The following is a 16,879-nucleotide window of genomic DNA, read 5'->3' as shown; positions in this document are numbered from 1 at the left end:
TTATTCCTAGGTATCATATTATTTTTGGTGCAATTACAAATAGGATTTTTTAAAGTTTATTTATTTATTTTGAGAGAGAGAGAGCGTGTGAGCAGAGGGAAGGCAGAGAGAGAGAGGGAGGGAGAGAGAGAATCCCAAGCAGGCTCCGTGCTGTCAGCGCAGAGCCCGACATGGGGCTCGATCCCATGAACCATGAGGCTGTGGCCTGAGCTGAAATCAAGAGTTGGACACTTTACCAACTGAACCACCCAGGTGCCCAGGATTGCTTTTTAAATGTCTCTTTCTTCTGCTTCATTATTGGTGCTTAGAAATGCAACGGTTTTCTGTACATTGACTTTGGATCCTGCGACCTTATTAAATTTGTTTGTTTTAGTAGTTTTTTGGTGGGGTCTTTAGGGCTTTCTGTATGTGGTATCATGTCATCTGTAAATAGTGAAAATGTCACTTCTTCCTTACCAATTTGGATGCCTTTTGTTTCTTTTTCTTGTCTGATTGCTGAGGCTAGGGCTTCCAGGACTGTGTTGAATAACAGGAGTGAGCGTGGGCATCCTTGCCTTGCTCCTGACCTTAAGGGAGAAGCACTCAGTTTTCCCCCATTGAATATGATGTTGGCTGTGGATTTTTCATATCCGGCCTTTATCATGTTGACGTCTGTTCCCTCTAAACCTACTCGTTGAGAGTTTTTATCATGAGTACATGTTGTACTTTGTCAAATGTGTCCTATGTATCTGTCGAAATGATCGTATGGTTCTTATCCTTTCTCTTATTGATGTGATGCATCACATTGATTGATTTGTGACTATTGAACCACGCTGCAGCCCAGGAATGAGTCCCACATGATCGTGGTGAATGATTTTTTTTAATGCACTGTTGGATTCGATTTGCTAGGATTTTGTTGGGGATTTTTGCATCTGTCCATCGGAGATATTGGCCAGTAGGTCTCTTTTTTCTGTAATGGCTCTATCTGGTTTTGGTATTGGGGTAACGGATTTTAGAGATGACTTCAGGTGGTGTTTGGATACGTATTGTAATGACCAAAGGAAGGTGGGTGTGTGGTGACAGCTCTGAGTCAATAAAGAAGCGTTGGAGGTGGACCCAGCTGAGTCCTGGGGAAGCAGCCCTCACGGGAAAGAGGTCAGTGACCCTACACTTGGCCAGCTTAGTTCTCTGCCATTAAACACACGTTGGCATCTTTGGTGAGAGTTCCTGCTTGACTAACCAGCTGGAAAATGGAGTATTTAAGTGGGAAGATCAGTCTCTAACTACCTTGTCTTTCTCAGGGAGTGTTATGGGGCGAATGTGTCTCAGACCATGACCTAATTTGGATATAATTAGTTAAGATGACGAAGTAGGGTGTCCAATATTACTGGTGTCCTTGTCAGAAGGGGACCCTGGGACACAGGCTTCCAGGGAGAAGGTGGGTGAACGTGAGAGCAGAAACTGGTGATTCTTCTCCGGCCGAGGACTGCCAGCCATGAGCAGAAGCGGGGAGACGCCTGGAGACTTCCTCGCCCGGGGCCTTCGAGGGCCTCCAGGCTGTGTGAGAATCTGGTTCTCTCACAGCCCCTGGCCTGGGGCACGGGGCTCTGGCCGTCCTGGGAAGGTGATGCCGGCAGAAGAGGAAAGGAGAACATGGCAGACGTACCAGGAGGGCGCCGACCAGAGGGCTTTCCGTCGGGAGCCGCTGGCGCCTCTGGGCGCTCGGGCCCTGCAGGCCTCCTCCCTCGAGCTGGTTTGAGCTGGAGTTTTGGAGGCTGCAATGTCTGCTTCCGGGCCCTTCTGCTGTGTGGGCGTCGCTTGTGTAGGAGGCCTTGTTTCGTCTTTAAAGATACGTCCTCGAGGGTGAGGGTGAATCTCCCTTGGGTTATGTCACCGGCATTTTACGTTTGGGTGGGAACCTCGCTTCGGCCGCCGACGGGCGTTTGCCTTCTTTGTGGACCGTTTGCTGTCTGTTGCGAGAAGCAGCCAGTGCATGTGGGGTTCCGTTCAGGACTACGTGTCCGTTGTGGTCAGCCTGGAACCCGGAGCCCTGCTCGGGTGCGTCCCGCCCGGTGGCCGCTCGGCCAGACAACTGCCGTCTCTTCCGCCCGCGCACTCTGCCTGACTTCCGCGGGCGTGTTTCTGCCGGCCACCTGGGTAACTGTCCCGTTCTTGCCCCCACAGAGTCCGTAGAGGAGCAACAGCAAGGCTTCCAGATGAACAACCGAAAGGAAGACATGGAGATTGCGTCCCATTACCGGCACCTGCTGCGGGAACTGAACGAGCAGCGGCAGCACGGCGTCCTGTGCGATGTGTGCGTCGTGGTGGAGGGCAAGGTCTTCAAGGCGCACAAGAACGTCCTGCTCGGCAGCAGCCGCTACTTTAAGACGCTGTACTGCCAGGTGCAGAAGACGTCCGAGCAGGCCACGGTCACGCACCTGGACATCGTCACGGCGCAGGGCTTCAAGGCCATCATCGACTTCATGTACTCTGCCCACCTGGCCCTCACCAGCAGGAACGTCATCGAGGTGATGTCCGCCGCCAGCTTCCTGCAGATGACGGACATCGTGCAGGCCTGCCACGACTTCATCAAGGCCGCGCTGGACATCAGCATCAAGCCCGACGCCTCGGACGAGCTCTCCGAGTTCGAAATCAGTGCCCCTCCCGGCAGCAGCACGGACGCCCTCATCTCGGCCGTGATGGCGGGACGGAGCATCTCCCCGTGGCTGGCCCGGCGCACCAGCCCCGCCAATTCTTCCGGAGACTCGGCCATCGCCAGCTGCCACGAAGGGGGCAGCAGCTACGGGAAGGAGGACCAGGAGCCCAAGGCTGACGGCCCCGACGACATTTCTTCGCAGCCGCTGTGGCCCGGGGACGTGGGCTACGGGTCTCTGCGCGTCAAGGAAGAGCAGATCTCCCCGTCTCATTACGGAGGGAGTGAGCTCCCTTCCTCCAGGGACGCGGTGATACAGAACTCTTTCTCGGAGCAGGCTGGCGGGGACGGCTGGCAGCCCACGGGTCGCAGGAAGAACCGGAAAAACAAAGAGACGGTCCGGCACATCACACAGCAGGCGGAGGGCGATAGCCGGGCCGGCTCCCCGGTGGCCCCTTTCCTTTCGACGTCCGGGTGGCCATTCGGCGGCCGCGACTCAAGTAAGCCTTTTGTTTTCGTGGGCGGGGCTCAGACGCTGGCGGCCCAGACGCGTTGCTTGTGCTGCAGGGGAACCAGTGTGGGCCAGCCTCACACCGGGGCCTCCCACGGGCCGCCTCCTTTTGCAGCAAATTATGTGAGTGCAGGGAGTGTGACTCTGGGTGCCCCCGTGTCCCTGGTGCACAGAGGCCGCTTGATGATGTAGGGCTTCTCTGTCGCCGAGGGGTCGGTAGCTGGAAAAGTGGGTGACGTCTGGTGCGGGGGCAGTTTGAGGGTCTGTGTTCCTTTATCCAGGGAGTGTTTCGTCAACACTGCTTAGGAGAACTTAATTTTAAAAGGTTGAAACGTGAAAATGCTAAGCGGTGCAAAAGTGCATCAGGTGAGGTGACGTGAAGGTGGGTTGGGACCCCACCCCACACCTCAGACCCTCACGGTCCCGTGGCCTCAGCTCTGCGTTTTCTGTCCCCACACCGGGGTCTTGGTCACTGTTGTGAGTGTTGGACAGGCCGTCACACGCACCTGTTTTATCCCTGGTAAAAAGCTTGTCTTCAGCTGGGGGGACTTGAAGACTTCCGCCTGAAAAGCCCCCCTCGCAGGGAGGGATGTTTCCTTGTTTCCAGTAAGTGCGGGTCCAGTGGTTCAAAGTAATACATGTTTTTTCTCGCAGCCGCCGGATGTTGCTGTGCTACGCGGGGAGGGGGCGCTGAGCACGCGTCAGACCCTGTGCGTCAGGTTCAAGGTGGCTCTAAGCTCAGCTTTGCGGAAGCTGGTCCTCGCACCCTGGATGGTAGTTTTGTGCCTGTCTCCCAGACAGCGGATGATACGTTAAGTGTTTGTTGAAACACCAGACACCGTCCTGGTCCTGGGCGCGTAACGGCTACTGTTACGCATAAGCGCCCTTCCAAGTGGCGGACTGGGGGGCAGGCTCCCTCCACCCCCAGCCCAGCCCCGGGTGCACTGGGGTCCAGAGGCTGAGGAAGGGTCTTCGTGGGAACAGAGTTGGTCCAGAGCAGGATAGAAGCTTCTTAGCAAGTTCTCGTCCAGGGGAGGCCCCTCTGGGAAGGTCACAAATCACCTGCAACACGAGAACGGACAGGCGTGAAGGCAGCAAGCTAGGGTCATAGCCCTGGAAAGTGTCACAGTTGCCAAGCATCCTGTGCTTGGGGGCAGGAAGGAAGCTTCCCAGGCAGGGCCGGCAGGCCCCTGGACATTCTGGCTCCCACGCTCAGCTCTCCATGCGTTAGCTTTTATTATCATGGTGAGATATACGTGCCGTAACCTCTACTGTTTTAACCATTTCTGAGTCTATAATTTATTGGGATTAAATACGTTCACACTGTTACGGCAACCATCATTACCATTTATCTACCAGACCGAGACTCTGTACCCGTTGAACGGAACCTCCCCGAGACACGCTGTCACCTGTGTTGTCACTCTCTGTCACTGTGTGTTCCCAGCCCAAAGCACAGGGCCAGACCCCTGAATGCTCACTTCAGGTTGGTCGAAACACAGCCTTTCGACCTCGGGCTGGATGGCTCACTGCCGCGGGGGTGTCCCGGGTGCCCTAGGGCAGCAGCAGCTCTGACCTCCGTCCACTAGATCCAGTAGCCACCCACCCCTAGTCTGGCGACAGCAGAAGTGTGTCTGGACGTTGTAAAGGTCCCTGATGGGCAGCACCCCAGAACTGCTGGAGGTTCACTGGAGAAGAAGGTTAAGTGTCTGAGCTGCTCGAAGAGCCGTCTCCCTGCTGGCTGTCTGTGGGGAGAGGACACTCCGTGTGCTCCAAACTGTTCATAACCTCTCACCGGCTCTGACCGAAATCTGAGAAGCAGTCTGTGGCACATGACCTAAGGACAGCTGCGTCGTGTCCAGCCTTCTGGGCCAGTCGGTGCCGCAGTCCCGTCCTGGCGAGTCCCGTCCTGGGTGTCGAGGGCCGCCCAGCAGGCTGTGACGCCGGGGGGCCTTGAGGTTGAGGGCCCATCAGCGCAGTAAGGAATGTGCTCTCCTCAGGCCTGTAGGTTTGAGGCTTTGAGTGCAGTAGTCAAGCAGAAGGTGTTTTTAGATTCCAACAAGTGACTTCGACCGTGTACTTTTGTTAATGTCTTAAATCCCCTGGGTTTCCAAGGCAACTGTGAACAGCTTCTGTTAGATTATTCTGAGCTGCTGAGGCAGGGATGTGGGGTTGGAGGCTCGCATAGGGTGGTTTCTGCCCTTGGTGGTGGTGGTGGTTTATCCCTCCATCCTGGCCCTGGGGCTGGGCTTGGCAGCTCAAATTGTGATTCCCAGTGGGGGCCGGTTTGTTTCCACTAAAGATTCCTTACCTCTTCGGGAAGAATGCCTTTAAATTCTCCTACTTGCAGGAGCAAAGGCCCTGTTCCAGAAGAACTGTCAGGTGGTTTTCGCACATCCCTCAGAGGCTCGGATGCTCGGCTTTGCCGCCAGGCCCGCCTGTGTCCCCGGCTTGGCTTTGGTGATTCTGAGGCCTCTTGGCGTTGGAGAGTGATTTTTTCCAAAAGGGCCAAGAGCATGTGAACCTAGTGGCCTCCGAGGTGTCGTTGGAATTCGCTCGTACGGTCACTTGTGTGGCAGCTTGGGGGAAGTGGTGTCCACACGCACAGGTAGGTTGCACGTACTCGGCCGCGTCCTCCTCGGGTCCCGGCCTCCCCCCTCGCGTGTGACCCCACGGCGGCCACAGACCCCCAGGAGGCGATCTGTAGCCGCTGGTTCACAAGCGGGAACGGGAAGGGCCCAGGCGCTCGTCCTAATGTCCCACACACGGCCTAAAAAGTTCCACCAAAAAAGAGAGTTCTGGAGCCAGGATAAAATGGGTCTGTTTTGTAAAGTAAATGTTTCTGCCTGAACTTCTGTAAAGTTGGATCTTGACATAGTGGGATCTTGAAGAACACGTTTGGGTGGGTGAAGGTGGTCTCTGTAGGCTCCCAGCCGACCCCTCATGCCCTTGCAGCATTTCCTGGGCAGGGAGGGGGCAGGTGCACCACCTGTCAGGCCGAGGTCGTCATGGGGGCTGAAGTGGGGGCACCAGATGGGAGGGGAGACATCCCCCACTGCCCGTCCTCAAGTACGTGAGGGTGCAGGGGGGCTTGTTCGAGAAGCGGTGACCCTTTCGAGTTTGTCTGAGTTTCCCTGCATGTCGGGTCGTGACCCGCCTGCAGGCGTGAAGGGTGAACGGAGCGCCGGGCGCCCTGATCCTCCGGTCAGTCTGTCCACTTCCGCGACAGGTGCCCTTTCTGCTGCCGACAGTCCAGCATCCGGCTCAGTGTGGTGTTTGTGACTTTTGGGTAGAAGAGCCTGAATGCAAAGCGGCAGCACGTCTCTGGGACTTTGGCTCCCGGACGGGTGGGCCCGTTCCCGAGACCCTGTCACCCCTGCCCTTCACCCCTTCCTCAAGAGGTGGAGCCCATTGTAGCTGCCGCCCGAAGTTTCCCCTTCCGACAGGAACAGGACCGTGTGGAGCCGGTGCCCGCTGGCCCTTTGCTGTCTGGCTGGTGGCAGGTGGCGCCCTCGTGGTTGCGGTGTTGGGCGAGAGCGCAAACCCTGGCGGCCGTGCCAGGAGGTGGCGGGAAATGCTGGCGACTCAGAGCGGGCCGAACGGTGGCAGGAGCCAGCTGCCTGCGCCGTGCGGTCTTCTGGGAAGGGGCCCCGCGGGTGGAGGAGCCTGGGGGTCGTGTCCTGTGACCTTTGGCTCAACAACGCCCAAGGCCATGATTTTGAATCACTGTCCTGATTCAAGACCCTTATGAACTCGGCTCTGCTGAGCTGCTGGTGTAGCTCAAATGCAGGTGCTCCCTTTGCATCTGGATTTTCTAGAATATCGCCTTCGTGAAGGATGAGTCCTTGAAGGGCTCTCACGGGCATCAGGCTCAGCCTGGTGCCTGAGGGAGCTGGGAGGACGTCCCACCTGGAGCCACCGGGCGGACGAGCCGTAGCGTGTCCCGGGCTGCTGCAGGTCAAGGCAGACCACGTCGTGAGGCCGTGGCAGGCTGGAGCCAGAGGAGAAGGTGCTTCTGGAAGCCCCAGGAGTCGGGCAGCACTCCAGGCTCAGGCGACACAGGGAGCCCAGCAAAGGCTCGCACTCAGGATCCCCGAAGTGCGGCCCACGAGGGAGGGGGATCTCAGTGGAATGTGCCTGAGTTGGTGTGATTGCCATTTTGCTAGGCAGCCGGGGAATGTGTTTTTGCACGGCCCGTGAGCACCTCGTTGTGCTCTAGGGTTGTGCGGAAAGGAGCCTGTCCCCTCTCCGAGTGCAGGGGGCCGCCCCCAGCAGCTTACCGGAGCTCAGGCTCTTGTGCCTGTCCCATCCGCAGGGAGCCTCCGCTGCTCTGTGGTCGGTTCGCAGATGTGTAGCCGTCTCACTGGATCCTGTCTCGATTTGAACTTGAGGGTGTTTCCACCGCATGAACGCGCACTGCCCACCCCCGTGCCAATGTGGATGGCCTCTGGTTTGGGCTGTGACAGTCACCGCTGCCACACCTTCCAGCGCTTCTGGACGTGCTTCTCCTGCTGTATTCTGGAGGTGCTTCTCGGGGGTGCGGGGGTTTCCTACAGCTGCCGCGAGAAGTTACCGTGTGCCCCGTGGCCTCACTATCTTCCAGCTCTCAGAAGTCGGGGGTGGGGTGGCAGGGCTCCTGCGTTCCTTCTAGAGTCTCAGGGGAGGACATTTCCTGGCCTTCTCCAGCTTCTAGAGGCCCTGTCTTCCTTGAGTTCCCCCCCCCCACCCCCCGCCACCCTCTTCCCCTTAGAAGGACCCTTGTGTTGACACGGACCCACCCGGATAATCTGGGACAGTCGTCCGCCTCAGGGCCCCTAACTCCATCCTTCGTGCCGCATGAGGTCGCCCACTCACAGGCCCTGGAGATGGGGACCTGGACGTCTAAGGACCGCGATGCCTACCCCATGGCGCATACGTGTCATTAGCAAGGTTTTGTGGTGAAAATTGCCATTCTTTTTTTCTGTTCCTTGAAGCATGATATGCATGCAGTAAACTGCACAGATTTCGAGTGAACAATTTCGGGTTGAACAATTTCTTGTTTCTCTCTTTAACATTTTATTGGGGAAACATTTATTCTTAGAGAAAAGGTTAAAAAAAAAAAAAAGAAAACGAGCCGTCTACCAGCCAGATTCTTCACTTAATGTTTTGCTACATTTGCTTTATTGTATGTTTATTCACCTAATCGTCCAAAAACACATCTTATTTTTTGGTGCCTTTCAAACTACCTGGCAGATCAGTATATTTCATTCCAGAGCACGGCAAGTTTTTCATTGGGGTTCGGTCCGTGTGCACACTCCCACGCCCTGCACACACCAGGCCCGCCGCACCCCTTGACCAGTCTAGACAAATGCGTGCGCCTGAGCCCCCTCGGAGCAGAGTGTCCCCTCCGCCTCCGGCCATCGGTCCCTGCCCCAGCCCCGCGGCCCCTAACCTGACTTTTTCTGCCGTGGGTCGACCTAGCCTGTCCAGCGCTTTGTCTGGACGAAACCTCGTGTCCCACGAGCCACATCACGGAGTACGTGCTCCCCACTCACACCTGCATGGCTGTGCCTCGTGTCCCAGCCTCTTGTCTGGGCCAGCCACCTGCCAGCCACCTGGCACCTGGGCAGTAGCCAGGTTTTGCCGTTGTGAGTAAGACTCCCGCGAACACTTTCAGCAAAAGCCTGTTTTGTGGACGTGTTTTCATTTCTCTCGAGCAAATACCTCGGAGTGCAGTGGCTGGGTCTCAGAGGACAGGTGACTTTAGCTTTATAAGAAGTTGCCAGACTTTTTCCTGAGCGTCCGCACCCCCCACATCCTCCATAGCTTGGCGTGTGGTCTTTTTTTCTTTTTTTCAGTTTATTTATTTATTTTGAGAGAGAGAGCGCGAGAGAGCATGAGCAGGGGAGGGGCAGAGAGAGAGGGAGGGAGAGAGAATCCCAAGCAGGCTCTGTGCCGTCAACGCAGAGCCCGACGCGGGTCTTGAACTCACAAACCGTGAGATGGTGACCTGCTGAAACCGAGAGCCCATGCTTACCTGACTGAGCCCCCGGGCGCCCCATGTGTTGTCTTTTTAATTGTAAGTGCCCTGGGCGGTGAGTTGGATGAGTTTTGACAACCGCGGCCACCTCTGCCATCTGGATAGAGAACACTTTCACTGCCGGGAAGGACCCTCCTGCCCTTTCCACTCACCCCCCCCCCCCAGACACGGACGGGACCCGCAGACCTCCCCCGCCACAGCCGCCACCAAGGACCCCGGGGTGCTGCCCTCCCCGATCTTTGGCAGCGGGCAATCTGCCCGCGCGTCTGGGATTTCCGCTTGCCTGTGAGGTTTTTGCCGTTGCCATGGGTGTCAGGGGTCATCTTGTATTTCCAGAACTAGAATTGGTGTTCTGTTCCCCGGCTGTCGCCCCGGTCCTGCTGGTGGACGTTCCTTGGTAAACTTGCAGCATTCTGGAGCGAGTGGGGTGGCTTCTCCTCCCTCCCCTTGGCGGCTCCCTCGTGGGCCACGTGGTTGCTCTTGTCTCCCTGTTTATCAGTCACTCGCCTGGCTTTCGTTGCGAGGGTCCCACCAGGCTGGCTTGTGCCGTCAGGTTTGAGGCTTTGGCTGTGGGGAGCCCCGCTTGGACCTGCCCCCGACGCTCTGTCTGCTTTGCCCGAGTGTCTGCTCGAGTCTTGAGGGCCTTCTCATCGCAGCTGAGTATCCTTGCTGTGTTCTGGGCGCAAGGCCCTCACCAGGCGTGTGCTCTGCAGACATTCCCGGTCTTTGTTTCATGTTTTCATTTAACGTTGTTTTGGAGGAGCACGCGTTTCACATTCTGATGAAGCCCGAATTGCGAACTTTTTCTTTAACGGCGCATACTCCTTGGGTCCTATCGCAGACATCTCTGCTGAGCCCTGTGTGCTTTTCCTGGAAGCTTGACAGATTTCGTTGTGATGCTCCGGTCTGTGGTTCGGATTGATTTTCGTATGTAGGTGCCTCGTTCCGATACTGTTTGCCAGAAGCTGGTCTTTTACCCACTGAATTACCCTGCTGACAGAGCGAGGAGGTAAATTCTAGATGAAGTGCACACTTAATCTTTCTGAACTGGATTGTACCCTATTCGGGTGTGATTTGGGCTGTGACCAGCTGCTGGGGGGGGACAGTGCCCTGGCGGTGCTGGCTGTCCATCCCACTGGTGGTGTTGGCACAGGGCACACACTGGGTGCCCGTTTGGTGGGCGAGACAGGGCTGTGACATCTACACCAACACTGTCAAACGCACCTTGTGACCATTTTGGGGAATTGTGAAGAGTGGAGGTTTGGGGAGACGTTCGAAACCGGGTGCTGGCTCTCGACCAGACCGTGCCCCCGAAGACACCCTGGTTGTGAGGTCAGCGCCCCTCACCCTCCCGACCCTCCTGCCTCCACGACAGCCGTGTCCCCCCAGACTCTAGGCCTCGCGTGGCTGGAACCCACACTTTCCTCTTCCGAATCTGCTCATACCCCACTTTGCAACTAACACTGCCTGATCTAGTTTGATCATTTAAACATTCTCCTTATTTTCATCATAATCTCTTTTCTGCTTTTAGCTAAAGATTGTGATCTAAATTTTCAAGTATTAAGATGTATCATTTGTAGAAGAGAAAAAAACACTGTATTTCCCTCTAGAATAAAACCTTTACATGTAACATGTAGCCCTTACAATTAAATGTTGGTATTTTTAATCCTGTTTGCTCCATTTATTATTTTTTTTTATTTATTTTTTTTATTTTTTTAATTTTTTTTTTCAACGTTTATTTATTTTTGGGACAGAGAGAGACAGAGCATGAACGGGGGAGGGGCAGAGAGAGAGGGAGACACAGAATCGGAAACAGGCTCCAGGCTCCGAGCCATCAGCCCAGAGCCTGACGCGGGGCTCAAACTCACGGACCGCGAGATCGTGACCTGGCTGAAGTCGGACGCTTAACCGACTGCGCCACCCAGGGGCCCCATGTTTGCTCCATTTATTAAAAAGAGGTCAGTGGGGTGCCTGGGTGGCCCAGTCAGCTGAGCATCCGACTTCGGCTCAGGTCATGATCTCGCGGTCCAGTGGGTTCGGGCCCCACATCGGGCTCTGTGCTGGCAACTCGGAGCCTGGAGCCTGCTCTGGATTCTGTGTCTCCCTCACTCTCTGCCCCTCCCCCACTCATACTCTGTCTCAAAATAAACATAATAAAAAAATTTTTTTAAAGTTGCCCCAAAACTCAAGATGATGAAAACTATCACTTTTTATCAAAAAGATTCACCTTGTTGGGGCGCCTGGGTGGCTCAGTTAAGCACTGGACTCTGGATTTTGGCTCAGGTCATGATCTCACAGTCGTGAGACCCAGCCTGAGTCAGGCTCTGCACAGATAGGCTCTCTGCCCCTCCCCCCACTCACACATGTGCACACGCGCTCTCTCTCTCTGTCTCAAATAAACAAACTTAAAAAAAAAAAACAACTCAGGGGCACCTGGGTGACTTGGTTAAGCGTCTAACTTCAGCTCAGGTCATGATCCTGCAGTTTGTGGGTTCAAGCCCCACATCGGGCTCTGTGCTGACTGCTCGGAGCCTGGATCCTGCTTCGGATTCTGCGTCTCCCTCTCTCTGTGCCCCTCCCCCGCTCAAGCTCTGTCTCAAAAATGAATAAACATTAGAAAAAATAATAAAAGAGGTTGGCATCAGGAAGTTACCCTGCGTGCCTTTCTGTCGCTCATGCAGCTGGCGTGTGGTCACTTCTCTCTGCCACACACGTGTGACGTGTCTGCCGGGAGCCATGTGTCACGTTGACGCCATGTCTTGGGGGCAGGGTCTTCCTGGAAACAGAGCTGTTGTCAGTGTTCTGTCCAGAGGCAGCATAGCTTGTGTGCCACCCACACATGTGCGTGTGAGCGACTGCGTCTGTCTGTGCATTCGGGGGGGTGTGAGTGAGCGCGTGTGCACACAAGCGTGTGACGGTCCCAGATGAGGGAAGACCCTACGTTACTAACTTACAAGTGAATCTTGGGAACTCAGCCCGCTTTTCAGACTGAGGTTGGACGCTTGGTGCGCTCGCCAGCTTTTTCTAAACAACGTAGCCTGAGTCCAAGGTTCAGGCGGCCTCCGTCTCACGTTCCAGCCTCCTGGACGTGGCGTTTATTCCAGAACCTCCCTGCACAGACGAGCCGTAGCCCGGGGTGGGGGCGTCCTTGCCAGGCCCGGGATGCGCAGGGTGGGCCCTGTGAGGGGCGCAGAGGGCTGCTTGAACATCTGTCCTTGAGGTTCCTGGTGGAACTCACCGGGGCTCAGAAGGGTCATCGGCCTGCACGCACCGCCTTGGCTTTCCGGGTCTGCGACCGGGACAGCGTGTGTCAGTGCCTCATGCCTTTCTGCGGCTGGGCAGTAGTCCCCCGTGAGGATGGGCCGTCTCGTCCGTCCGTCAGCCGCTGCTGGATGCGGGCCGTTTCCTCTTTCTGACTGTTGTGACCCATGTCACTGTGAGTGTGCACGTGGGTCCCCACTGCTCCGGGCACCGGCTCCTCCAAGGGGCGTCAGGCTCTCCCCCAGCGGCCGCGCCATGGGACGATCGCAGGGGAGAAGGCTCCGGTTCCCGCACGTCCTTCTCAGCCCTCGTCACCGTCTGACACTTGGGGTGCAGTGGCCTCGCGGTGTGGCTCGGGTGCGTTTCCCTGAGGACTGAGGGTGTCGGATGCTGCTCACCGGTCATTTCTGGATCTTCTTTGGAGGAGTACCTACTCAGGTCCTTTGCCCACTTTAGAATCGGGTTGTCTCCTTATTGAGTTGGAAGCGTCGGTAACTCTTCTGAACAGGATCTCGAGTCGGATCTGTGATCTGCAAACATTCTCACGGCTTGTCGTCTTTCTTCCTTTCCTTTTTTCAAAAAAAATTTAAAGTTTATTGTGGGGGTGGGGGACGTGGGGGACGGAGAGTGTCAAGCAGACTCCGAGCGGCCAGCACGGAGCCCGACACGGGACCTCGAGATGATGATCTGAGCTGGAATCGAGTCAGACACTCAGCCGACTCAGCCCCCAGGTGCACCCCCTTTTAAGCCTCTAAGCGGACCCCACACCCGCCCTGGGGCTTGAACTCAGGACCCCGAGATCGAGTGTGGCTTGCTGCTCCGACGGAGCCAGCCGGGAGCCCCATCTCGCTTCTCCATAGCCTCCTCTGAGACGTCGGAGGTGTTAGTTTTGCCAGAGCCCGATGTGTCCGTCTGTTGCTGGCACTCGTGGTGTCGTATCCCGGAGCCCATCGCCAAAGCTGAGACCCTGGAGGTTTTCCGAGAGCCTGTGCTCGTGGCTCTTCGGTCCTGGACCCCTGCTCCGTGTCGCCTCTTCTCTGAGAGGTGAAAACACTGCAGGAACGTGACAGCCCCTGTCCCGTATCCCCCACCGTGCTGAGTGGAGCTCCCGCCCGAGGCCGCGGCCTCGCCGCCGTCCCGGGGCAGGCGAGGGGCCTCCGCCAGCAGGACGGGGGTGGGCTTGGCAAAAGCAGCTGGGTGCTCAGACAGCCCACCACCCTGGCTTCTCCTAAACGTGCCTGTTTCCAATTGGAGAGTCTTAAATGACCTGCGTGTCCTCTGTGTGTTTGCTCCCCCAGGCGCGGACCTGACTGTCGCCGAAGCCAGCAGCTCTGACAGCCGCGGGGAGAGGGCTGAGCTGTACAGCCACGTGGACGAGGGTCTCCTGGGAGGAGAGGCCAGCTACCTGGGCCCGCCCCTCACCCCCGAGAAGGACGAGGCACTGCAGCAGGCCGCCGCGGTGGCCAACCTGCGGGCGGCACTCATGAGTAAGAACAGCCTGCTGTCCCTCAAGGCGGACGTGCTCGGGGACGACAGCTCCCTGCTGCTGGAGTACCTGCCCAAGGGCACCCACTCTCTGTCCCGTAAGTGCGTGGCCGAGTGCAGAGGTGGTGCGGGAGGGATGCGCACCGCACAGTCGGGGGGGGGGGGGTCACTGCTCTGGCCTGGCGTCACGTGGTGGAGAAGGTGGTTGATGGGCGGTTGTCAGGGCAACAGCAAGTACTTGTTCGAAGGCTTCAGGCCAAAATCACTGAGCTGCTGGCATCTGAGCCAAAACCCACATCAGGCTTACAGGTGTGCCCTGGGCGCCCCGAGCGCGCCGTCTGCGAGGTGGGACCCGCAGGGGGCCTTCGTGCGAAGGGACAGACTCGGGCTCCCTCTGCTGGCCCTGGTCCCACCTCAGAGTGCCTGTCGTCCGCAGGGGAGAGATGTGCGCATATCCGTGCTTTGTCTCCGCTAGATGATGCTGGTCACACGTGGTCACACGTGAGTGTTTAAAGGCCTAGGGTGCCCACTCCGTAAATGTCTCCGGCCGAACTCCAGTTGTCCCGAAGCAAATGACAGACCAGCCTGAGAAGCAGCTAAAGGGGCAGCAGAGCCGTGGGCCCCCGGGACGTCCTTCTCCCAACCAGACTCGAGGGCGTTTGGCTTTTACGTGTAACCGGCCATGAGCCACACACGCTCTGGGTGCCAGCCCGAGAGCGAGCCACACACGCTCTGAAGATCCGTTCTGGGGGCGCTCGGGGACCGTGGCGGCCACCCAGTGCCCTGGAGGAGGCAGCCACACTGTCTCTGGCCGTCCTGGGATTAGCGCAGTGTGTGGTTAGTGCCCCCCGTGGGTGCCGGAGGGGACAAGGCCCGGGGGGCTCCCCCCACAGCGGAAGGCGCTGAGTGTAGCAGGGGTGCAGGGGCCTGCGGTGCGAGCGTGCGGGGCACGAGAGACGGCCCGTGTGGACGCCGTGGTCTCCCGAGCGCCCCTGCAGGAAGTAGGTCCATCATCTGTGTTCGGGGTTTGGGAAGGGCAACCTGTTTTCATGTTCAATGTAAAAAAACAGTATTTTTACAACTCTGTTTTCGTGAGCGCTGAAATTTCCTAAGATTTTGTGTTGGAGTGATGAAAATCACTATGGCTAATAAAGACTAAAAGTGGGAACGATGTTTCTGTTCACTTTATTTCCCTGGACTTAAGGAGCCGTTGCCATATTCTGAGCAGCCTGGGTGCCGTGGTCGGTTCACGGGACTTGGCTGTGAAGTCAGACCCAAAGCCGAGTACCTCGCTGACGGGCCGCCTGGCTTTGGGCACGCTCTGACAGGCGTGTTGAAGCTCATTTCCCCAGCTGAGAACCGCATCACACGGTCGTTGTGACTTTAAAACACAGTAGTGTCTGTGGACCCTCAGATGTGTGAGCAGAGAGTGGCTGACGTGCTCCCACACGTCGGTCCTGCCCCGTCTCGCGTCAGACCTTGTGCTGCGGGCAGAGGCTCCGGGCCGGACCATCCCAGGACACTTGACGGGTGCTGGGGGCGCCTGGCTGGGGGTCGGCGGGACAGGTTTTGTGGATCTCATGGAAGGAGAGCAGGGGGATGCTCCGGGGAACGGGTGGCTGTGTGGGGAGGTGGGGGCACGCTCGTTCTGTACCCCTCACACGCTCCTCACGCGTGCGTGCGCACCGTGCGTCACAGACCGTGGGCAGCCCGACCGGTGCCGCCGAGGGTGACTTTGGAACAAGGGACGGTCGTCGGTGCTTTTCACGGTCACCCTATCTGCCAGGCTTTGCCTCCAGCGTGGCCTTGTCCAAAAGGCCTTTGGTGCAACTGTGCTGGGAGCCACCCTGGGCCAGGCAGTGGGCCTCGTGCCGGGGGGGCTGGCCCCCCACTCCTGGGGGTCCCGTGTGGGCCCGGACCCTCCCGCGGCAGCCCTCCCATCTCGCGGGTAGACGTTTCTCCTCAGACCTGCCTCGTCCCGGGTGGTCACCACACACTGTGTTAACGCGTCGCGATGCTGGGCGCGTGTGTGACTGTCAGAGACGTCACACGTTGGAGGGAGCGGAGAGCCCGGCAGTGGGACCCTCTACCGTTTATTTTTAGTACGTCTGTGACAAGTTCCAGGCAAAGTCTCTCAGTGGGTTTTGCTGTTCTGTTATTTCTGTTATGTTTTAATCTTGCTTTTCCTATTCTAAATTCCCCATTTTTCTTGTATGAACCTACCAGAGGCAGAGGGGCCAGAGAACAGGGTGCAAAAGTGGGTTATTTTAAAACGCTGTTTTCTGACATCCCAAGTAAAGTCTGCGACCGGGTATTTGTGGCATCGAGGAATGAAAATACCCAGGTAAAAACCTTGTTTCCCAAAACGTCGTGGTTGGCCGCCGGCCCCTGCCCCGCCCCCCACCGCCCTGTCCCTGGCAGGTGGCTTCGAGGAATCGGACGGACGGAGGCCGAGCTGCCGTCCGGGGTTAGGAGGGCTTTGTGGCAACCTGTCCAGCACCCGCTTTCCAGGTGTTTGTCCCCGCGAGCGTGTCAGTGTTGGTGTGTGGCCTGGGCCACTGCTACACGTTTCCCGCCCCGAGAAGGGGCCAAAGCGACTCCTCTGTGCTGTCTGCTCGGCGGTGCCCGGTTGACTGGCACGGTCTCTCCGGGCGCCCGTGGCCAGGGGTCAGGCTCAGAACCCCATGCCGGTCACCCTCCACGACCACTGCTGGTTCCTAGACGCATCCTCACGGGCGGGAGCGAGTGTTCTGTTCGGCGGAACGCGGCCTAGCAGGGCCTGGCTCCGGCGACTTGGTCCCGCGCCTCCCTCCTCACCCCCCAGCGCCGGCTCAGCCTGGAGACGTGTTCCCGGAGCCCCAGGCACCAGCCGGCAGCTGACGTCTCCAGCCCGGTGGGCAAGCGGTGCGTGTGCCCGAGCCTTCGACGGCACCTCCGAGGAGGCGTGCTGATAGCAAAGCTCTGGGGTGAAACG

At 57.6% G+C, this 16,879-nt stretch overlaps 1 protein-coding gene across 3 annotated transcripts in view; it reads left to right on the top strand.

Annotated features, from left to right (window-relative positions):
• The window catches only part of ZBTB46 (zinc finger and BTB domain containing 46), a 63,365-nt gene that overhangs the window by 24,299 nt on the left and 22,187 nt on the right, over nucleotides 1–16,879 (top strand). For all 3 annotated transcript variants that reach the window (XM_086702748.1, XM_086702750.1, XM_086702749.1), the window contains 2 exons: nucleotides 2,164–3,132; nucleotides 13,719–14,003. In XM_086702748.1, the coding sequence (XP_086558874.1) occupies nucleotides 2,196–3,132; nucleotides 13,719–14,003 (1,222 nt within the window). In that variant the 5' untranslated portion in view covers nucleotides 2,164–2,195. The remainder of the gene's footprint in view (nucleotides 1–2,163; nucleotides 3,133–13,718; nucleotides 14,004–16,879) is intronic.

This window comes from Puma concolor, chromosome A3 (genome assembly GCF_028749965.1).
Source record: "Puma concolor isolate L17-30 chromosome A3, mPumCon1.1.hap2, whole genome shotgun sequence".
NCBI lineage: Eukaryota > Metazoa > Chordata > Mammalia > Carnivora > Felidae > Puma > Puma concolor.
This window is presented reverse-complemented; position numbering and strand designations above follow the sequence as displayed.